The sequence below is a fragment of the Podarcis liolepis genome (assembly GCF_965112155.1).
Source record: "Podarcis liolepis genome assembly, chromosome: 9".
Lineage (NCBI taxonomy): Eukaryota > Metazoa > Chordata > Lepidosauria > Squamata > Lacertidae > Podarcis > Podarcis liolepis.
Window position 1 is genome coordinate 60,304,984 of NC_139564.1, and position 19,254 is coordinate 60,324,237.

General features: G+C 43.5%; 1 protein-coding gene across 4 annotated transcripts in view; it reads left to right on the top strand.

Moving 5' to 3' along the window:
- Positions 1-19,254, top strand: part of CWH43 (cell wall biogenesis 43 C-terminal homolog) — a 40,137-nt gene that overhangs the window by 12,050 nt on the left and 8,833 nt on the right. For all 4 annotated transcript variants that reach the window (XR_014515828.1, XM_083459934.1, XM_083459936.1 and 1 more), the window contains 10 exons: positions 3,924-4,115; positions 6,517-6,637; positions 6,819-6,973; positions 8,211-8,412; positions 9,868-9,956; positions 11,457-11,711; positions 12,359-12,484; positions 13,589-13,668; positions 15,667-15,772; positions 18,301-18,436. Coding sequence is in view for 3 of the 4 variants with exons in the window: in XM_083459934.1 (XP_083316060.1) it covers positions 3,962-4,115; positions 6,517-6,637; positions 6,819-6,973; positions 8,211-8,412; positions 9,868-9,956; positions 11,457-11,711; positions 12,359-12,484; positions 13,589-13,668; positions 15,667-15,772; positions 18,301-18,436 (1,424 nt within the window). In the remaining variant the exon portion in view is untranslated. The remainder of the gene's footprint in view (positions 1-3,923; positions 4,116-6,516; positions 6,638-6,818; positions 6,974-8,210; positions 8,413-9,867; positions 9,957-11,456; positions 11,712-12,358; positions 12,485-13,588; positions 13,669-15,666; positions 15,773-18,300; positions 18,437-19,254) is intronic.

Below are 19,254 nucleotides of genomic sequence, written 5' to 3' on the forward strand. Positions count from 1 at the left end.
GACAATACTTTAGTAAGCAAACAAGGTAATTAAATGAACTTCTAGTTAGCAATCCTAGGCAAATTTTTCTGGGAGCAAGACATGTTGTATTTCATCCTGGACAGGGCAGCCTTTTTCAACCTGGTGCCCTCCAGATGTTTTATGCTGAAGCCGGTGGAGGTGCCTGGGTGATACTGTTAGATGGTAACTATCCTCCTCACAGACCCTCCAAGTGTCCCTATTTTCCAGGGATGTTCCTGATTTAGAGAAGCTATCCCGGTTTCTGATTTGATCCCAGAATGTCCCGCTTTTCCTTGGGACATCCCTATTTTCATTGGAGAAATGTTGGACGGTTGGAGTTATCTGACCCCCGAGCCATCTGAAGGCAATCCTGCATAGGGAAGGGTTTTTAAATTTTTTTAAAATGTTTTATTATGTTTCTCTACAGTATATGTTGGAAGCTGCCCAGAGTGGCTAGGCCAACCCAATAAGATGTGTGGGGTATAAATAGTAAAATTATCCATATGGAATGGGCCGTCCCTATTTTCATTGGAGAAATGTTGGAGGGTATGTCTTCATTGGTCAGGGGTCCCTTTACCTTTAAGGAAAAGCAGGACATTCCGGGATCAAAATCAGAAACCGGGATGGCTTCTATAAATCCAAGACTGTCCCTGGAAAATAAGGACACTTGGAGGCACTGAGCTTTCCGTTTCTCATAGAAACAATGCCAAATCGGCTTGTTGTAGGAAAAGAGAGAGGGAAAATTCCATTGCCAGACAAGCTGAGGAAAAAAACAAAAACCTCTCACCCCTGCAATGTAACAAAACAACGTGACTGAGTTTATACATGGGTGGGGCCTGCATGAAAATAAAGTAAATTGGCAGTTCGTCTCAAAGGAATCGGCAGTAAAAAACGCAGGTGTGTAGCTCCATTCATGTTCCGAGTTCTTGTTGTTGTTTAGTCGTTTAGTCATGTCCGACTCTTCGTGACCCCATGGACCAGAGCACGCCAGGCACTCCTGTCTTCCACTGCCTCCCGCAGTTTGGTCAAACTCATGCTGGTAGCTTCGAGAACACTGTCCAACCATCTCGTCCTCTGTCGTCCCCTTCTCCTAGTGCCCTCCATCTTTCCCAGCATCAGGGTCTTTTCCAGGGAGTCTTCTCTTCTCATGAGGTGGCCAAAGTATTGGAGCCTCAGCTTCAAGATCTGTCCTTCCAGTGAGCACGCAGGGCTGATTTCCTTAAGAATGGATAGGTTTGATCTTCTTGCAGCCCATTGGATTCTCAAGAGTCTCCTCCAGCACCATAATTCAAAAGCATCTAAAGGGTGCTGAATGTGGCCGCTGCTTGGCATTCACAGGGAATCGCCAGAAGCATCTCCTTTCTTTGACACTAGATGTTGCTGTTGGGCTCAGGTGCTTTTGGGTCCGTCCCACAAGAAGCAGTTTTACAACAGGTGTGGATTGGCTAGGGCAGGTCTAACACTCTAGCTCTGACATTAGCCTCCATAAAAACTTAAATCCATCTTGAGGAAAGCCTTTTCTCAGTTGCCTGGGATTGGTATAACAAGTTGTAGACAGCAAAGGAAGAGAAATATATAGTGAAGGAATGGCTTTTCTTTGGAAAGAAATCCTGATGGAAACATTCCTGGGTACGTAATATTTCCAGCCTATGCTGAATATTTAAAAGCTCTGAGATAATAATTGTAAGCAGCTTTTTAATTATTGTTGTTTTAAAAGCATCTCTTAGTTCGATTTGACACTCCTCCCATTTGATTTCAGAGTTTAAAAGTGTTGCTATGTTGACAAATTGCTTTGTTGTTGTTTTTTAAAGGGAATATTTCCAGAGCAAATATCCTACGTTCCAGGTTAGGGGGAAAAACACATCTGCTTCGATTAATATTTTCAATCTAAATTGCTAATGAATAAGAATTGGAGAATTGGCTCTCCAAAAAAGTAGTAGTATAGTTGCTGCTGGATGAATGATTTCTTGTTTAGTGTAATCGAAAATTTACCTGTAAGACTGGGATCTCTAACTAGTGTTTGTGTGTTGCAGGAGGTGAAGGTTATAAAAGAATAGCAGTGTAAATTTGGAGACAAAGTCAGGCTCACAACTACACATAATGGCTCGGGGCTTATCCACACTTGTTGCAGGGGGTGAAGGTCTTTCTAAGCATTGTATTTAAAGCTCTGTGTTTCAGAGTAAGGTAAAGGTAAAGGGACCCCTGACCATCAGGTCCAGTCGTGGCTGACTCTGGGGTTGCAGCGCTCATCTTGCTTTATTGGCTGAGGGAGCCGGCGTACAGCTTCCGGGTCATGTGGCCAGCATGACTAAGCTGCTTCTGGCGAACCAGAGCAGTGCATGGAAACGCCATTTACCTTTCCACCGGAGCGGTACCTATTTTTCTACTTGCACTTTGACGTGCTTTCGAACTGCTAGGTTGGCAGGAGCAGGGACCGAGCAACGGGAGCTCACCCCGTCATGGGGATTCAAACTGCCAACCTTCTGATCTGACCCGCGTCCCAACGGGTTTGGGTTGTATATATGTGTAAATAAACCATATATCATACAGATACCACAATCTCATTCCAAAAGGAAATACAAACCCTGGGTAAGTGCCTGGAACCCCTGGAATCTTCCACCGCTTGGATATTGGGGTGGCATGCAACAAATTTGGGTACCAAACCTGAAAGTTACATTAAATTACAAGCCTATTATTTCTTTCTGCTGGTGGTGTATTGGCCTTTCATAGCAGTGGGAGAGTTTCTCCGTTCTCTATTCTACCTGAGTTAATCAGTCACAGAAAAAATAAATCAATCACTTTTCTTTGTGTTAAAAGTTTATTGTGATACCGTTTGTTGAAATAAGGGAGAGCGGGCACATGGATGACAGCAGCAGTCTGCTGATAGACAACCCTTGGCTATTTCAAAAGGACCATGGTAGACATTCATTGCGGGGGGAAAGATTCACCATCATGATACCACCCTCCTAAACTATGTTCTTCAGCTCATATCCACCACCTTCCCACTTGGGGCCTAGCAGCATTTCCTACATTAAATTCAGACATGAGGTATTGTGCTTTTCTGATTCCGAGTTGTTGACCCATTGCTCAAAAGAGGGTGAATATCACATGAGAAATATGTAAAATAACTAAGCAAGTATTAGACATTGGCCCTACTAAACACCTTCCAAGACAACAATGCCCATTTACACCACAAAGCACTCATAACCCACCTACTTTCAGCAGCCAGAAACACCATAACCAGACACTGGAGAGACCTGTCAGGAGTAAGCATGGACCAATGGTACCAAATAGTATGGGAAACAGCCCTACTAGAAAAATTAACCAATAAACTAAAACTGACACGGGGACAAACAGAAGAAGACGCCTTTACCCCAGTATGGCTCAGGGTAAATGGTGTTTCTGTGTGCTGCTCTGGTTTGCCAGAAGCGGCTTAGTCATGCTGGCCACATGACCCGAAAGCTGTGTGCCGGCTCCCTCAGCCAACAAAGCAAGATGAGCACCGCAATCGGCCACAACTGGACCTAATGGTCAGGGGTTCACAGCATTAACATCCTAAAAGGGTCTTGTTTCTCCCCTAGCCACAACCTTGGATTCAGGCAGAAATCAGCCACGACTCTCTCCAGCTTGCTGCTTTTTTCTAAACCACATCATTGCAAAACTCTAATCTTAACCCTGCTTCATCCTTCTAATTTACTGTGAGCTGGTGGAGGGGGCTCACCCATTTCCCCTCTCGCAAAGAACCCCTTTCCTTTGTTTCCCTTAATGGCTCATTAGCCAGGCTATCACCTCAACACAGGAAGCTAACCTGGCTTATATTTTAACATTTGCTGGAACCAGGGTTAGAAGGCTCTCCCACAAACTCATAACAGTATTTAGAAAATCAGATAAATTTCACTCTGCAATTTTCTCTTTTCTTTCAGGTTATGCTTCCTGGTCTCTTTATCATGCCCTTCCACCAATGATCTATTTTTTTCCTTTACAAACATTGGAACTTACTGGCTTAGAGGTTTTTGCTCTTGCTTTCCTCTCTCCGGTGTTTCTGATGATTGGTCCACTCTGGAGGTTGGCCAACAAGAATCACATTCTAGCCTTGCTAAGGCTGAGCATGATTGGTAAGTCCACTTTTGTAATTCTAAAGTGTCTTCGAAAAGCTTGGCAACAGCAAGGTGTCAGGCCGAACTTTTCAAACGATGTTGTTGTTTAGTCGTTTAGTTGTGTCCAACTCTTCATGACCCCATGGACCAGAGCACGCCAGGCACTCCTGTCTTCCACTGCCTCGCGCAGTTTGGTCAAACTCATGCTGGTAGCTTCGAGAACACTGTCCAAGCATCTTGTCCTCTGTCTCCCCCTTCTCCTTGTGCCCTCCATCTTTCCCAATATCAGGGTCTTTTCCAGGGAGTCTTCTCTTCTCATGAGGTGGCCAAAGTATTGGAGCCTCAGCTTCAGGATCTGTCCTTCCAGTGAGCACTCAAGGCTGATTTCCTTAAGAATGGATCGGTTTGATCTTCTTGCAGTCCATGGGACTCTCAAGAGTCTCTTCCAGCACCATAATTCAAAAGCATCAATCCTTTGGTGATCAGCCTTCTAGGAAAGAGAATAGAGACAGTTAAAATTCAGCATATTCACTAAGGCATTCCACAGCTACTGGTGGGACTACTTTCAAGTATCAGGGTTTATCCTACTTTCAAGTTTCAGGGTGTGGGCCTGCGGAATAAATCTTACTGACAAACATGGGACCAGGCCAGTGTATCTATTGATTTAACACCTTTCCATTCTGCCTCCCCATCATAAAGCTGTAATTGCCTGGTTTGGAATACAAATCATTCTCAGCTATGTTAAGAATGGAGTGCCATTTCTTCTAAAGATTCTCCTTAAACTTGAAACGTAATATTAGATTATGCAAATGTAGTATCAGTGTTCGCATAGCTAGTTGCTTTTAGGCGTATGAACAAAAGTCTTTTCATATGAACTTTTAATATCCCGGTGAAACACTAATTCTTTTCTGTGTTCAGTTCACCTGACCAGCTGGGCCAACTCACATTAATCTTTCTAGCAAAAAATAAAAATACGTCATTGTTCTTCTTCTAAGTATGTGTCTCCCAACTTACACAGGGGTTACATTCCCAGCTACTGTGTGTATATGTGAAATCACGTATAGTGGGGAAACACCATCTAAAAAGCCTGTAAACACTCTCTAAACCTCTGGAAACCCCTTAAAAAGTCAGCAGTGCCTACCAGACTGGCATGAATGGTCACAATGGTGGCTCTCAGTTTTCCTCATCACTGGAGGACAATGTGGAAATGACGAAAAGGAGGGTAGACCAGTACCCCAAAGTCCCTGGCTGTGATTCAGAGGTACTGTAGACAGGACCCTGAAGGAGTGGCAGACCTACATTTCAGGGGCTCTGAAGCTCAAACTGTCATGGGCCCCACCTTCACAACCAGCAACGAGGTCTGGCTAACCACTGTTATCTTCTGCAATGGGGTTGTTCCACAACAGATCAGCACACCTTTACAACTTCATTGCTACTGTCTCTCAAACTTCGGGATGGTTGAAATATATACAACAAAACATTAATCAACTTGTGTCGGGCAACTCATAAGGGATCTCCTAGAGTAGACCCAACATTTTTAAGCAATGTGAACTAAAGTCGCTTCAGGATTAGGAGTCCTGAAGTTTAAGCTTCATCGGTTTCATAGTAGATCCGCTCCTGCCCTGAAGTGCTTGGCTGTGGGTCAGATTTCACTTGCTGATGGTGCTTGTGCCATTTTTGCAGTTTCCCTGCTCTTTTCAGGCTGTTTTTTTGTTTTTGTTTTTTGCCCCTTTCACGCCTTTTTGCAATTTAAATTGTTTTATTTAATTATTTCCCGGCACCGCGCATAAGTGGGGAGACACCTGTATCTAAAATTCTCTTATCTTCTTTAATAGGAATATGCACATACACCTTCCAGGGGAGCTCTCTTAGACAACAGAGAAACTTTTTCCCGACTGCACACTGAGAAACTTTGTTCTTACCGGGTTGGTTCTGAATTGAGTCAAGAGAAATTTGCTAACTGCTCATTTAGGAATTTACCCTCTCCCAGATTCACTAGTTTTCTACATGCAACGATTTATTTATTTTTAAATTAATATAGGGACTCTACTGCATGAGTTTGCTGAACATGGCCCTCAGCTCTTAGAGAATAGCATAATGAACAGGTCTTTATTCAAGCTGAGATAGAGCAGCCAATCGAATTATCAACCAACAACACTGTAACAACTGGATTCTGTGGGGGTTTACTGCTTTTGAGAAAGCATGCAAAAGATCAGGCAATGAAATTATTAAGGGGGGGGTGAGAATTACATTTATTTGTTTATGGCATCATCTAAGAACCTCTACGTTCACTGATTTCAAAGGGGGAGACAGTTGCATACTTTACTCTCCCATTGGAACAAATGGGTGTTAATAGTGCTCAACTGTAGCTATATTATACAATTTTTATTTTTATTTTTTCATGTGTTTCTCTTTACAGGGAGCATTCTTTCATACCACGCTCCAAATGCTTACCTTCGACTCTTGATCTTGGCCCTGGGTGTTTCTTCATCGTTGGTAGTTCAAACTGTAACATGGTGGTCTGGCAATTCTTTACAAAGGTATTGTGAAAGAGGGGGCAGATCTTGCATTATAAGTAGCAAGCTATCTTCTTTGGCAGTAAACGAAAACCGTGAAAAAGCTTTATCTTAAAGCAGATTTCTACTTAATACTACAGCTATTTTAGCTTATTTGTTTGCGCATTCCTTAAAAAATATATGTTTGAATGTTCTGCTTTTACAGATACTGCAGAATCTGGGGATTTATACTAGGAAAAATTCTTCTTCTCGTGCTTCGTATTTGCTATACATCGTTAAACCCAGTATGGAACTGTACAACTGCCAATGTTACTATAACTGTCCTAGGCTTCATAGCAGCACTTGAGCGGACATATACAGGTGACAGTTCAAAACGAAGCAATTCCTTTCTTTGTATATCCTCAGCAGAATTTTGGGGGTGGTATGTGTGGAAAAACATGACCATAAATATAAGCTACGACTGAGTGAGTGGGCAAATGGTAATCCTAATTTACCGTATTTTTCGCTCTATAAGACGCACCAGACCACAAGACGCACCTAGTTTTTGGAGGAGGAAAACAAGAAAAAAAAAATCTGAATCTCAGAAGCCAGAACAGCAAGAGGGATCGCTGCGTAGTGAAAGCAGCAATGCCTCTTGCTGTTCTGGCTTCTGGGATAGCTGCGCAGCCTGCATTTGCTCCATAAGACGCACACACATTTCCCCTTACTTTTTAGGAGGGAAAAAGTGAGTCTTATAGAGCAAAAAATACGGTATCTCCCTGTTCAACTCCATCTTTAATTCCCCTTGCCTCTGTTTCATCTTCCTCTCTGTTCCTCAGGACTTTTGCCTTCCTCCGCTGTCTCACGGGCACCCTAACCTCCAACTTCCTCTATTATCAGGCCTGGCATCAGGAGGAAGCATCCTCAAGCAATTGCTGGGGACTCTGTGCCTCCGAAGGGATCACCCCTGATACCTGCCTCGATTCCTCCCATCACCATCACTCCTTCTTCTTTATTCTTTGGCGATTCCTCGTAGCCAAGTAAAATTGTCTTCCATGAACACGATCTTAAGAGTGAGTCTGTAAGTAACTGTGGAGGCCAGTTCTGGATCTACACATCCTTCCACCCTGGGGACATAGGTTTCTGGGTGGGAGTTGATCATGGTGTGGATTTCCTGAGTGTGCCTTCCTCTTAGCACGCTTCTCCCGTTTGTCCTGAGTTTGAGTGTCTTCAAAGTCCATGACACCTTTGGTAAAGGCTGTTCTCCAATTGGAGCGCTCGCAGGCCAGTGTTTCCCAGTTGTCGGTGTTTATACTATTAGAATTGCCATTAGAGACCCTCTTAACCATGTCTTTTGTGTTATGTAAAAATCTTCTTAGAAATTCCTGAACACTTATGACTTCATACTCTTGGGTGTAATCTACAGACATATAAAAAAAAATCTGTGAAATGCTTGTTTAAAAAAGTTTTGAAAAATAGATTGAATTTTGCATAGCTCGCTGTCACCATCTAGTGTCACATTTGTATATTGCACTTTACAACACTTTTAAAACATTTTATTTGCAGCTGTGTAGCTGAGTCCTTGATTTGCTGAATCAATGTTTTCCACTTTTTTAAGGTACTAAAAGCCAAAAACAAGAAGCAAACAAGATTGGAAACGCAACAAAGGAAACCATTCATGGTTCCAACTGGTTTTTGTCAGGGACAGCTTTTGGCAGCCTAATGTTCCTCACCTTCTGGATTTTTGGAGAGGTCTCTCTAGTTTCCAGATGGGCAGTGAGTGGACACCCGCAACCTGGGCCAGATCCTAATCCACACGGGTAAAGTGTGTGCTCTCCTAGTATTTTATTAAGCAAGTTAAAAATATCAAATCCCAAACAGGTGGAGCTTGGAGGTCATGAAATCCTGGTAACAACAACAACTTCCAAAGTAACCCTGGACAGTAATCCCTACGTATAAACTGGTATTGGCTTTAATGACACACATGTGGGACTAAAGAGATGCATGATACAATTGGGAGGGGTGGGGCTAAGTTCTCATTTGGGGTGTAGGGTGGCAAGTGAATTATTACCATCATTGTGTTATTTAATTTTTTACTGCCTGAAGGTATCAGGTTACAAGGTTGATAAAACCATTTCCATGTTTTGTCTTTCATATTTGGAATGGTTATCAGCTCACATTCTTTGATAGCGAAGATATTGGGGTTTTTAGGTAGTGTGTAGCACAATTCAAAGCATGTTTAGTTAGATGCAAGTCCCTACAAATTCGACGAGACTGTAGAACACCGGTCCTGAAAGACCTTCATTGGCTCCCAGTACGTTTCTGAGCACAATTCAAAGTGTTGGTGCTGACCTTTAAAGCCCAAATGGCCTCGGTCCAGTATACCTGAAGGAGCGTCTCCACCTCCATCGTTCTACCCGGACACTGAGGTCCAGCGCCGAGGGCCTTCTGGTGGTTCTCTCACTGCAGGAAGTGAGGTTACAGGGAACCAGACAGAGGGCCTTCTCAGTAGTGGCACCCACCCTGTGGAACACCCTCCCCTCGAATGTTAAGGAAATAAACAACTATCTGACCTTTAGAAGACATCTGAAGGCAGCCCTATTTAGGGAAGTTTTTAATGTCTGATGTTTTATCGTATTTCTAATATTCTGTTGGGATCCACCCAGAGTGGCTCTGGAAACCCAGCTAGATGGGTGGGGTATAAATAATAAATTGTTGCTGCTGTTGTTGTTGTTGTTGTTGTTACTATTACTAACACAGCCTTCATAAGAGCATCTGTGTGTCTCAGGAGCCCTATTCAGACAACAAAAAACTGTGCTGGCTGGATATGCATACTTGGAAAATAGGATTATGTCCACTCCACTGGTTGCAGTTAAAAATCAATGTGAATATTGAATGCAATGGATCTGCCATTTCCCATCCTCAACCACAAATCCACAGACATGCCATGGACCACCTGGGTGAAGCTTGTGGACCGCTGGTAACATAAATGGTCTGCAGTCTAGCATACAGTTGAAAGAGGGATAAAAATCTCAGACACGGCTGTCAAATTGCACCTCCTTCCGGCTCCACCCTTGCTATAAAGTTGGGCACTGCTTGGTACAATAAAACTGACTGGGAAATATTTAGCTAGTCTATCCATAACAACTCACTTGTCCAAATCCTCTTCAGAGTCAGGCCAGAGGAAAACAAAGGAATTAAGTTTAGCTTGTGCCTTCTCTTTGAGTTGTTTCTTTCGAAAAATGCAATAATTCTCTGGTCTCTCATTTTTACAGAGGCGCCGTTCTCTTAGGACTGGCTCATGGACTAATGCTGTCTTTCTGGCCTTGGTCTACCTGCGCCCTGTGTGGTTGGTGCCTTATAGGTAAGAATAAATGTTCTGCAGTCCCTAAGCCTCTTAAAGACATTTCATTAGTAGGAATGGGGAAAGGAGACATACGTTCTTCATTTGCTGAACTGTATAGACTTGGGGATCTCGCCCATGGTGAAATTCACAGCACGAGTTCATCTGAGAGTCATTTTTAAGTGATATATATGGATGAATTAGTCATGGAATAGTTCTTTCATTTTGATGTTGATACTCCACAGTAAGTGATTTAAGGATCTATGCAATTACTTCTCCATCAAGGGAGCTTTCGTATACTGTCTTATACAGCAGGCGGCAAGAAGTATGTACCGTACAGTATATGTTTTTAGCTCATGGTCGGAGGAACAGAAACATTTATCATGTTAGGTGTTAGAACTCAAGCTTGCTTGGAAACCGTAATCCATAATCAGTTCCAGTACGTTTCCGAGCACAATTCAAAGTGTTGGTGCTGACCTTTAAAGCCCTAATCGGCCTTGGTCCAGTATATCTGAAGGAGCGTCTCCACTCCCATCATTCTACCCAGACACTGAGGTCCAGCACCGAGGGCCTTCTGGCGGTTCCCTCACTGCGAGAAGCCAAGTTACAGGGAACCAGGCAGAGGGCCTTCTTGGTAGTGGCGCCCTCCCTGTGGAATGCCCTACCACCAGATGTCAAAGAGAACAACAACTACCAGACTTTTAGAAGACATCTGAAGGCAGCCCTGTTTAGGGAAGCTTTTAATCTTTGATGTATTATAGTATTTTAATATTTTTTTGGAAGCCGCCCAGAGTGGCTGGGGAAGCCCTGCCAGATGGGTGGGGTATTATTATTATTATTATTATTATTATTAACCATACTTGGGTAAGCTGATAGTGTCCAGGCATTCCTGGGTGAAACCTTGATCCTCATCAATGCATTTTCTGCCCTAGTAGTAGTTTCTATACTGAGATCATCTTAGTCATCACAGTGGTTACCATTCATCTTGGACAATTCCACCTTCCTAGCTCTTCCTGACTTCTTAGCAATTTTTCAGTACAGTTTATTACCAAATGCTGGGTCAACTGCTTCAGAATCTCTTTGGGTTCCAAGAGATAGCAATCCAACAGAAACTATTTAAATAACTGGAGAACTATCAGGCTGGTTTGAGGACATTATTAGTCTTGGGAACCCTTTATTGTTTACTCCGATCCCAGTTATAATAAGGTCTGTGATTGTTTTTATTCATGGGGATATTTTATTATAATAAAGGGGATATTGATACTGCGTTATATTTATAAAGGGGTTGTTTCCATGAGATTTTATGGTGCCATATTTATCACTGTGTGTTGTAGCCAACATTAGTTCTAGTCAGAGCAGAACCATCAAAATTAATAGGCATGACTAGCTTATGTTCTAGAGTACTAAACCTACTCTGAGTTGAACCTACAACCAAATGACAGTGGTGCCATATTGATCAGAATGACAATACATAGCAATGTTTCATGACTTTGGCATCATTTTTTGTCCGTTCTTTAATAGGTGCAGCAGGAGCAGCTGGTCTGCTTGGCTTACGAACGTGGTATGCAGCCATTGCTGGCGACCTCCTAGCTGTCTTTACAATGTGCGTGTGGCCTCGCATAACCGGATGCTTCGTTAGCTGTTTACATCCTGGGAAAGTCATGAGTACAGCTATGCTCATACTTGTGCTAGACACATTCTTCTGTGTGTGGTGCACAGCTTATAAATTTGTGCCCGGTGGAATCTATGCTAGAGAAAGCTCTCATATTCTTTTGGGTATGTTTGCCCTTCTTAGCCAAGAAAAGTCATCAAATTTACTTGGTTTGGGTATCTAAAGACTGTAAAATACAATCGAGAATGGTTTCACAGTTCTTTCTGTACTTTGACAAAGTTGCAGCATGTAGTGCCCCTGTTCAGTATACTCCATTGCATTCCATTCTCCCTCCCTCCCTGGTTTTCTGCCCCACTCCCCGGCAAAAAATATTCAGCATTCCATGACCACTGAGCATGCTAATTCCTCATTGGACTGTTTTCTGATTCCACCCCGTAAGTCCCCCCCCCCAGATTTTTTTTTACTTCTGCAAACGTTGAAGTTCCTCCAAAGCCGGCTGATATCTTCCCTCCCCTTCCTGCCTCTCTCTGTGTGTAGTAGTGTCATTTTGGCCATGAAAGCAAAGTTGGGATCAGCCAATGGGGACATTAGATTTGATGCTGGCTGTTCCAAATGCCCACCTTGTCCTGTTTATTGTGTTGGCTTAATGCATAAGGGATGAATTAGGGATCAGCTTTGCAAATTGCTAAACTCTTCACTTTCTATGTACTTACAAGTTGGCTGACTGACAATATCATATTGGAGTATTCTTGTGCAAGTTTCCCTTCCCGCTGGTCATACCCCCCCCCCATCTGTTATATTTTGGTTACAGGGTTCACCATGCTGTTTATTGTCATAGGCACGCTAGTTCAATGCAGGAAGGATCTTCACTCTCTGTTTAGGGTAAAAAGTAGTGATAAACCGTTCTTCCATGAAAGTGAAAAATACATCAAATTATGTAAGTATAACTTCGCTTCATTACTCAAAAACAAATTGCCAGATAGATTTACAGGTCATTAAATGCACCAGGCTAGAGGGTTTGTTTGGGTGCTTCAGGCATAAACAAAGTGTTAGGCCACATCCGAGTTTAGATGATGCATTCAAGAATCCTGCCTAAAAAGTCATCTGTAACAACTGAATTATTGCCAAATTAGTGTCTTTGCAATATCACTGTATTGCTGAACATTGTTCATCAGTTCAAGAGTTCAGTGGATATGTTTGCAAGTTCTTGTTGAGACATTGAGTATGTGCAGCTTTTGAGTAGACAATTAGTGTGTTGGCTACAAGCCAAGTTAAACAGAGTACATGAGCTTCTGCTTGGAGACAAGAAAGCCTAGCAACAGGTGGTGATTGGCTAAGTTCTCTCTTATAAGCAGTATGACACAGCAGTTTGGTTGTTGGAGTGTTGAGTTTGGAATAGGAGTTTGAATCGCGTCTGTGTATATCTAGTAACTTGTACAAAGCTGTGCCTTATTCTGCTGTATATAATAAAACTAAACAAAAATCAAGTTACTAATCAGCAAGTTCTGGAATTCACTGATTTGGCAGCTGATAGCAAGAGTTATGGTTATGAACCATCCATAGTTCTGACATACCACTTATCTGTGAGAGGAAACATATTTTCACCATTAAAATGTATCCCTTATCAGGAGGACTAAAGCTCCTAAATTGGTCCATCCAAGGATGTTATCTGGATTGACCTGCGCACCACTTCCGGTGGGCGGGCCAGAAATATTTTGATTGCTCCATGCCCAAGCCAAACCTCTTTCATCTGTATTCAATAAACTTTGGGCCTGTTTTGATCCAAACTAGTGGTCTTTTATTTATCTGGGTTGGGGACTAGGGAGCACAATGCCTGGACCTGCAACCCTACTTGAGCATGACAATATAAATGGCTAGTTAATAGAGAACACATAAAACTGCCTTTGTAAGAATTTGCCAGCTCAATATAAGTTGGGCACTATTCCTGACATGCTATTAATAGTTGATATTTGTATATTCCCCCAAATCAATTTTTATTATGGCTCCCTTATACTAATATACACTGTTGATTTTTCTCTAGCTCTGTGGCTGTTCATTGGGGTAGGCCTGCTGGGATTAGGATTGCGATATAAAGCTTATGAGAAAAAATTAGGACATGGGGTGAGTCATTTGTTTACTTTTAATCCATTTAAATTTGATTTTATCTGTTTATTTTATTTTGACAGATATACTGCTTAATTGCAATAATTTCTAAGTGGTACATACACAACTCACTCAGTTCAAACTGCAAAATCAGAATGAAATACAGTGGTACCTCCGGTTGCAGACGGGATCCGTTCCGTAGGTCCGGTAGGATCCCGAGGTTTCCACAACCCGCGTCTGTGCATGCGCGTGGGGCGAACCCGATAAATACTTCTGGGTTTGCCGCACACGCATCCCAAAGTTTACGTAACCAGAGGGTTATGTAAATGGAGGTATGACTGTATCATTTATAATATGTACATCATTACATGCAAATACTAGTGCAGAAACAATCTTTAACATGGCAACCTAAGGCCTGAGGGCCGGATCCGCCCCAAGAGCCTTCTAAATCTGGCCCGCGGACGGTCCAGGAATCAGCGTGTTTTTACATGAGTAGAATGTGTGCTTTTATTTAAAATGCACCTCTGGGTTATTTGTGAGGGACGCAGGTGGTGCTGTGGTGTAAACCACTGAGCCTAGGGCTTGCCAATCAGAAGGTCAGCGGTTCGAATCCCTGTGATGGGGTGAGCTCCCATTGTTCGGTCCCAGCTCCTGCCCACCTAGCAGTTAGAAAGCACGTCAAAGTGCAAATAGATAAATAGGTACCACTCCGGTGGGAAGGTAAATGGCGTTTCCATGCGCTGCTCTGGTTCGCCAGAAGAGGCTTAGGCATGCTGGCCACTTGACCCGGAAGCTGTCTGCGGACAAACGCCTGCTCCCTCGGCCTATAGAGTGAGATGAGCGCGCAACCCCAGAGTTGTCCGCGACTGGACCTAACGGTCAGGGATACCTTTAACGGGTTATTTGTGGGGCATAGGAATTTGTTCATTTCCCCCCAAAATATAGTCTGCCCCCCCAAAGTTCTGAGGGACAGTGGACTGGCCCCCCCTGCTGAAAAAGTTTGACCCCTAATCTTTAAGGACGAATTCACAGTACTCAACTTGTGCTGTGCCTTGATTATTATACAAATGATGACAATTCAAAGTTTCTGTAGGGCTCCAGTGCTCAGCGCTTTTCGACGTAGCATGGTCACCCATTCAGCTACAAAATGATAGACGTACATGCAAAAGCCACAGTACCCACAACAAATCCTAGACTGGACCTAAATAAGAGTTACTGAAAATAATTTTAAATCAGATCATTCCCCTAGCCCAGGGGTCTGCAACCTTTAAGACAAAAAGAGCCACTTGGACCCGTTTCTAAAGGGGGAAAAAACTGGGAGCCGCAAAACCATTGCGACATTTAAAACAAATATATCTCCGGAGCCGCGATCTGACAGCGGGCGGGAAGGTGACGTCGGGACGGTGCATAACTAACGCACGCACCGCCCCCATGCGACGTCACAGCCAGTACAGCGCCTACCACAGTGGCGAGTGTCGGGGCGCACAATGCGCCTCCTCCCCTTGCTAGTATCCGCCCCGGAGCCGCGGCAAAGGTGTAAAAGAGCCACATGCGGCTCCGGAGCCGCGGGTTGCGGACCCCTGCCCTAGCCTATACTAGGTCATAATTTTGGAAGAACTTATTTTTACAACTCCTCCATATTTTGTCCTTATGTATGATGTATATATCATTATATTCGGTACCTTACCATTTTCACTAGCAAACAAGACAAGTTCCTGTTTCAGAGAGCTTGCAGTGAGGAAGGCAATAGGGGAAGGAGATACAGGAGAAAGGTGTGCAACTGCAGTTACGTGTACTTTGACTTGGATACATCTAGGGATGAGAACGGGGATTCATTATTTCGTTTTGTCATGCGTTCCTTTATTTTCTCTATTTGGGGGCAAATATTATGCATATATTATACCAACCTCTGCAATCCTATCATCCACTTTTGCATTGCTTGCACACTAGTCAAATAATGTGATTGTAAATGTAGTGAGATTGAACTTTTTGTTTTCCCTTCTGATTTATCTGTAGCCTCCAAAGAAAAACTTTTCAGCCCTGATTTGGCCATTCAGGTTTGGCTATGATAATGAAGGGTGGTCCAGCTTAGAGCGATCGGTCGTCCTTCTGAATCAAACAGGTACTTTCAGCAAAATCATATAGCTTGTGCATTATGCCTCTCTTGTCTTCTGTGATAGACCCTTCCACCTGCGGCAGAAGGGTATAGAACCAAGAAATCAGAGCTCTGGGCTCTAGAATGGGAACAACCTTCAGTTCCAAGGCCAACCATCATCTGTCACAACAAGTATCACATATTGTCAAAGCCAGACTAGATCAGACTACAGTGGTGCCTCGCAAGACGAAAATAATCCATTCCGTGAGTCTCTTCGTCTAGCGGTTTTTTTGTCTTGCGAAGCATCCCTATTAGCAGCTTAGCGGATTAGCGGATTAGCGGATTAGCAGCTATTAAAGGTTTAGCGGCTTAGCGGCTAAAAGGCTATTAGCGGCTTAGCGGCTTAGAAAAAGGGGGGGAGCGGAAAAAAATCGGAACACTCGCAAGACGTGTTTCTACTTTGGAGGTCTTTAAGCAGAGGCTTGACAACCATATGTCAGGAGTGCTCTGATGGTGTTTCCTGCTTGGCAGGGGGTTGGACTCGATGGCCCTTGTGGTCTCTTCCAACTCTATGATTCTATGATTCTATGATTCTATTCTAAGACGTTTTCGTCTTGCGAAGCAAGCCCATAGGGAAATTCGTCTTGCGAAGCAGCTCAAAAACGGAAAACCCTTTCGTCTAGCCGGTTTTCCGTCTTGCGAGGCATTCGTCTTGCGGGGCACCACTGTATTTACACCTCTGTCTCACCAAGGCCAGCACTAGGGGTTGGAATGCCTGGGCACCAGCCAGTGGCCCCAGGTCCAGCCACCATCTTAGATTTTTTTTTTTTAATGCAGTGCTAGACACTATGAGCATTGCATTCTGGGCACTGTTACATGGCAGGTGGATACCGTGTATGTTTTTGCAAACTGCTGGTGTTGCCTGCTAGGGGAATGTGTCCAGGCCCGAGGGGGAGGGGAATGACTAATAGTGTAGCACCCACTGCTGCACGAAGGTGGGGGAACAGTGGGAGTAGTGGGGACCCAAGTTATGCTAGCCAGGGGCCCATCAGCAGCACCGTAGTGAGAGCCCTTTGGAGCCTGGTACTAGTAGCCCTTAAGGGACGCGGGTGGCGCTGTGGGTTAAGCCAGAAGGTCGGCGGTTCGAATCCCCGCAACGGGGTGAGCTCCCATTGCTCGGTCCCTGCTCCTGCCAACCTAGCAGTTCGAAAGCACGTCAAAGTGCAAGTAGATAAATAGGTACTGCTCTGGCAGGAAGGTAAACGGTGTTTCCTTGCGCTGCTCTGGTTCACCAGAAGCAGCTTACTCATGCTGGCCACATGGCTTGGAAGCTGTATGCCGGCTCCCTCGGCCAATAAAGTGAGATGAGCGCTGCAACCCCAGAGTCAGCCACGACTGGACCTAATGGTCAGGGATCCCTTTACCTTTACCTTTTACTAGCAGCCCTTAATCTTAGTATCGCCCACTCTGAGCAGCCCTCCAGGCAGAACGTCTTTCCCATTGCCTGCCATCTGATCCTTGATAACTGGAATGGCGAAGCAGAAATAATGGTGCAAGTTATTTCACATTTGTTTGTGGACTGAAAGTATAGTCCATTGAGGAAGCTGAAGTGAGAGCTGCTGTTAGTGCATTGGTGAGGAATGTGAGCTGGAAAATCAGTTTGTCAACTCTGCTTTTTAGACAAGTTAGCCATAAAGCAAGCAATTATCTCTCTGCACATGTGGATAATACTGATCATCAGGGGTTGTTGTAATTATTATTTCAACAGTGCATGTGAACTGTCAGAAGTGCTATGCAAATGCTATAATTATTTTTGTTGTTAATTATGATTGCTATTATGTCATACCAATGTTGTGGTGGGAAAGCAGAAACGTCATTCAGGTAAGCAATACAAGGAGACATAGTGTTTTCTATTAGATATTTGTATTAGATATTGTCTTTCACAAAAACCAGTATTGCTCCTGTGGAGTGAGAAGATGAGATCATTTTATTTCCCCCCCTTTGCATACTAAAGCCTTTTACCAAAAGAGTCAATGAGACAATGCAGAGATGGCAGAATCAATAATATGCTTTGTTCTTTGCATTTTGACAAAAAAAATAAAAATGAAACAGTTGATGTTATGAGATTACTACCCAGTTTCCTGCTGTTTGCTTGCCTCTCTTTTCAAAAACAAACAAACAAACAAACAAACAAATAAATACATACATACATACATACATACTGAAGGTATATTAATATACAGTGGCACCTCGCAAGACGAATGCCTCGCAAGACGAAAAATGCGCAAGACGAAAGAGTTTTCCGTTTTTTGAGTCGTTCTGCAAGACGAATTTCCCTATGGGCTTGCTTCGCAAGACAAAACGTCTTGCGAGTTCTTGCGAGTTTGTTTCCTTTTTCTTATAGCCGCTAAGCCGCTAATAGCCGCTAAGCCGCTAATAGCCATGCTTCGCAAGACGAAAAAACCGCAAGACGAAGAGACTCGCGGAACGGATTAATTTCGTCTTGCGAGGCAGCACTGTAGCTACACTTCTCAACCCACTGTTTTGTTTCCCAGGGGCAGACTTTATTACTATTGTGGAGAGTGACGCTTCTAAGCCATTCATTGGGAACAATGATCCAACCATGTGGTTGGGAGAGAAACTTGGTTTTTACACAGATTTTGGCCCAAGTACCCGAGATCATACTTGGGGGTGAGTGAATTGTATTATATTACAGCGGTGCAATAGGTGATTAAAGACATAGCTATTTGATGCATTGTAATGAGAATGATACAGTGGTACCTCAGGTTAAGTACTTAATTCGTTCCGGAGGTCCGTTCTTAACCTGAAACAGTTCTTAATCTGAAGCTGCCGCACCACCGGAGCCTGATTTCTGTTCTTATCCCGAAGCAAAGTTCTTAACCTGAAGCACTATTCTGGGTTAGCGGAGTCTATAACCTGAAGCATATGTAACCTGAAGCGTATGTAACCTGAAGCGTATGTAACCCGAGGTACCACTGTATTGTGTTTATATCATGTGTGTTATCAAGTTATTTCATTTTTCTGGCTTTCTTTCTTTTTTCTTTTTGGATGCAGATACTTCTGAATTATGGCATTTCATAACATGCCTTCATTATCCCATATCCCATAGGGGCATGTCCTGCATCCTGAACACGCCTTTCGCCAACTCTCAGTCCTCTACAGGTCTAGTTTGGATTTCACTAAACCATAATTTTACATGACACGAAGCAGTCTGTGAATTCCAGGCTTGCAAGATCCGCCCCCACCCCGCCCCGTCTCCTCCAGTGTGGCTATGAGGAGATTGCAAGCTTTTGCTTCATATTTTGCTTGACCACAGCTTATCATTTTATCCAACCTGCAGTCTTGGTATTAAATGGGGTGAGATGTGGAAAACATGTACCTTGAATTCTCATCTATAACTTCCTAGAATGTTGATATGGAAGTGAAAGAGGAATTTGTTGCCTTACATGATTTCCCTGCCATGCCATAGAACATTATCTGTTCGTGGA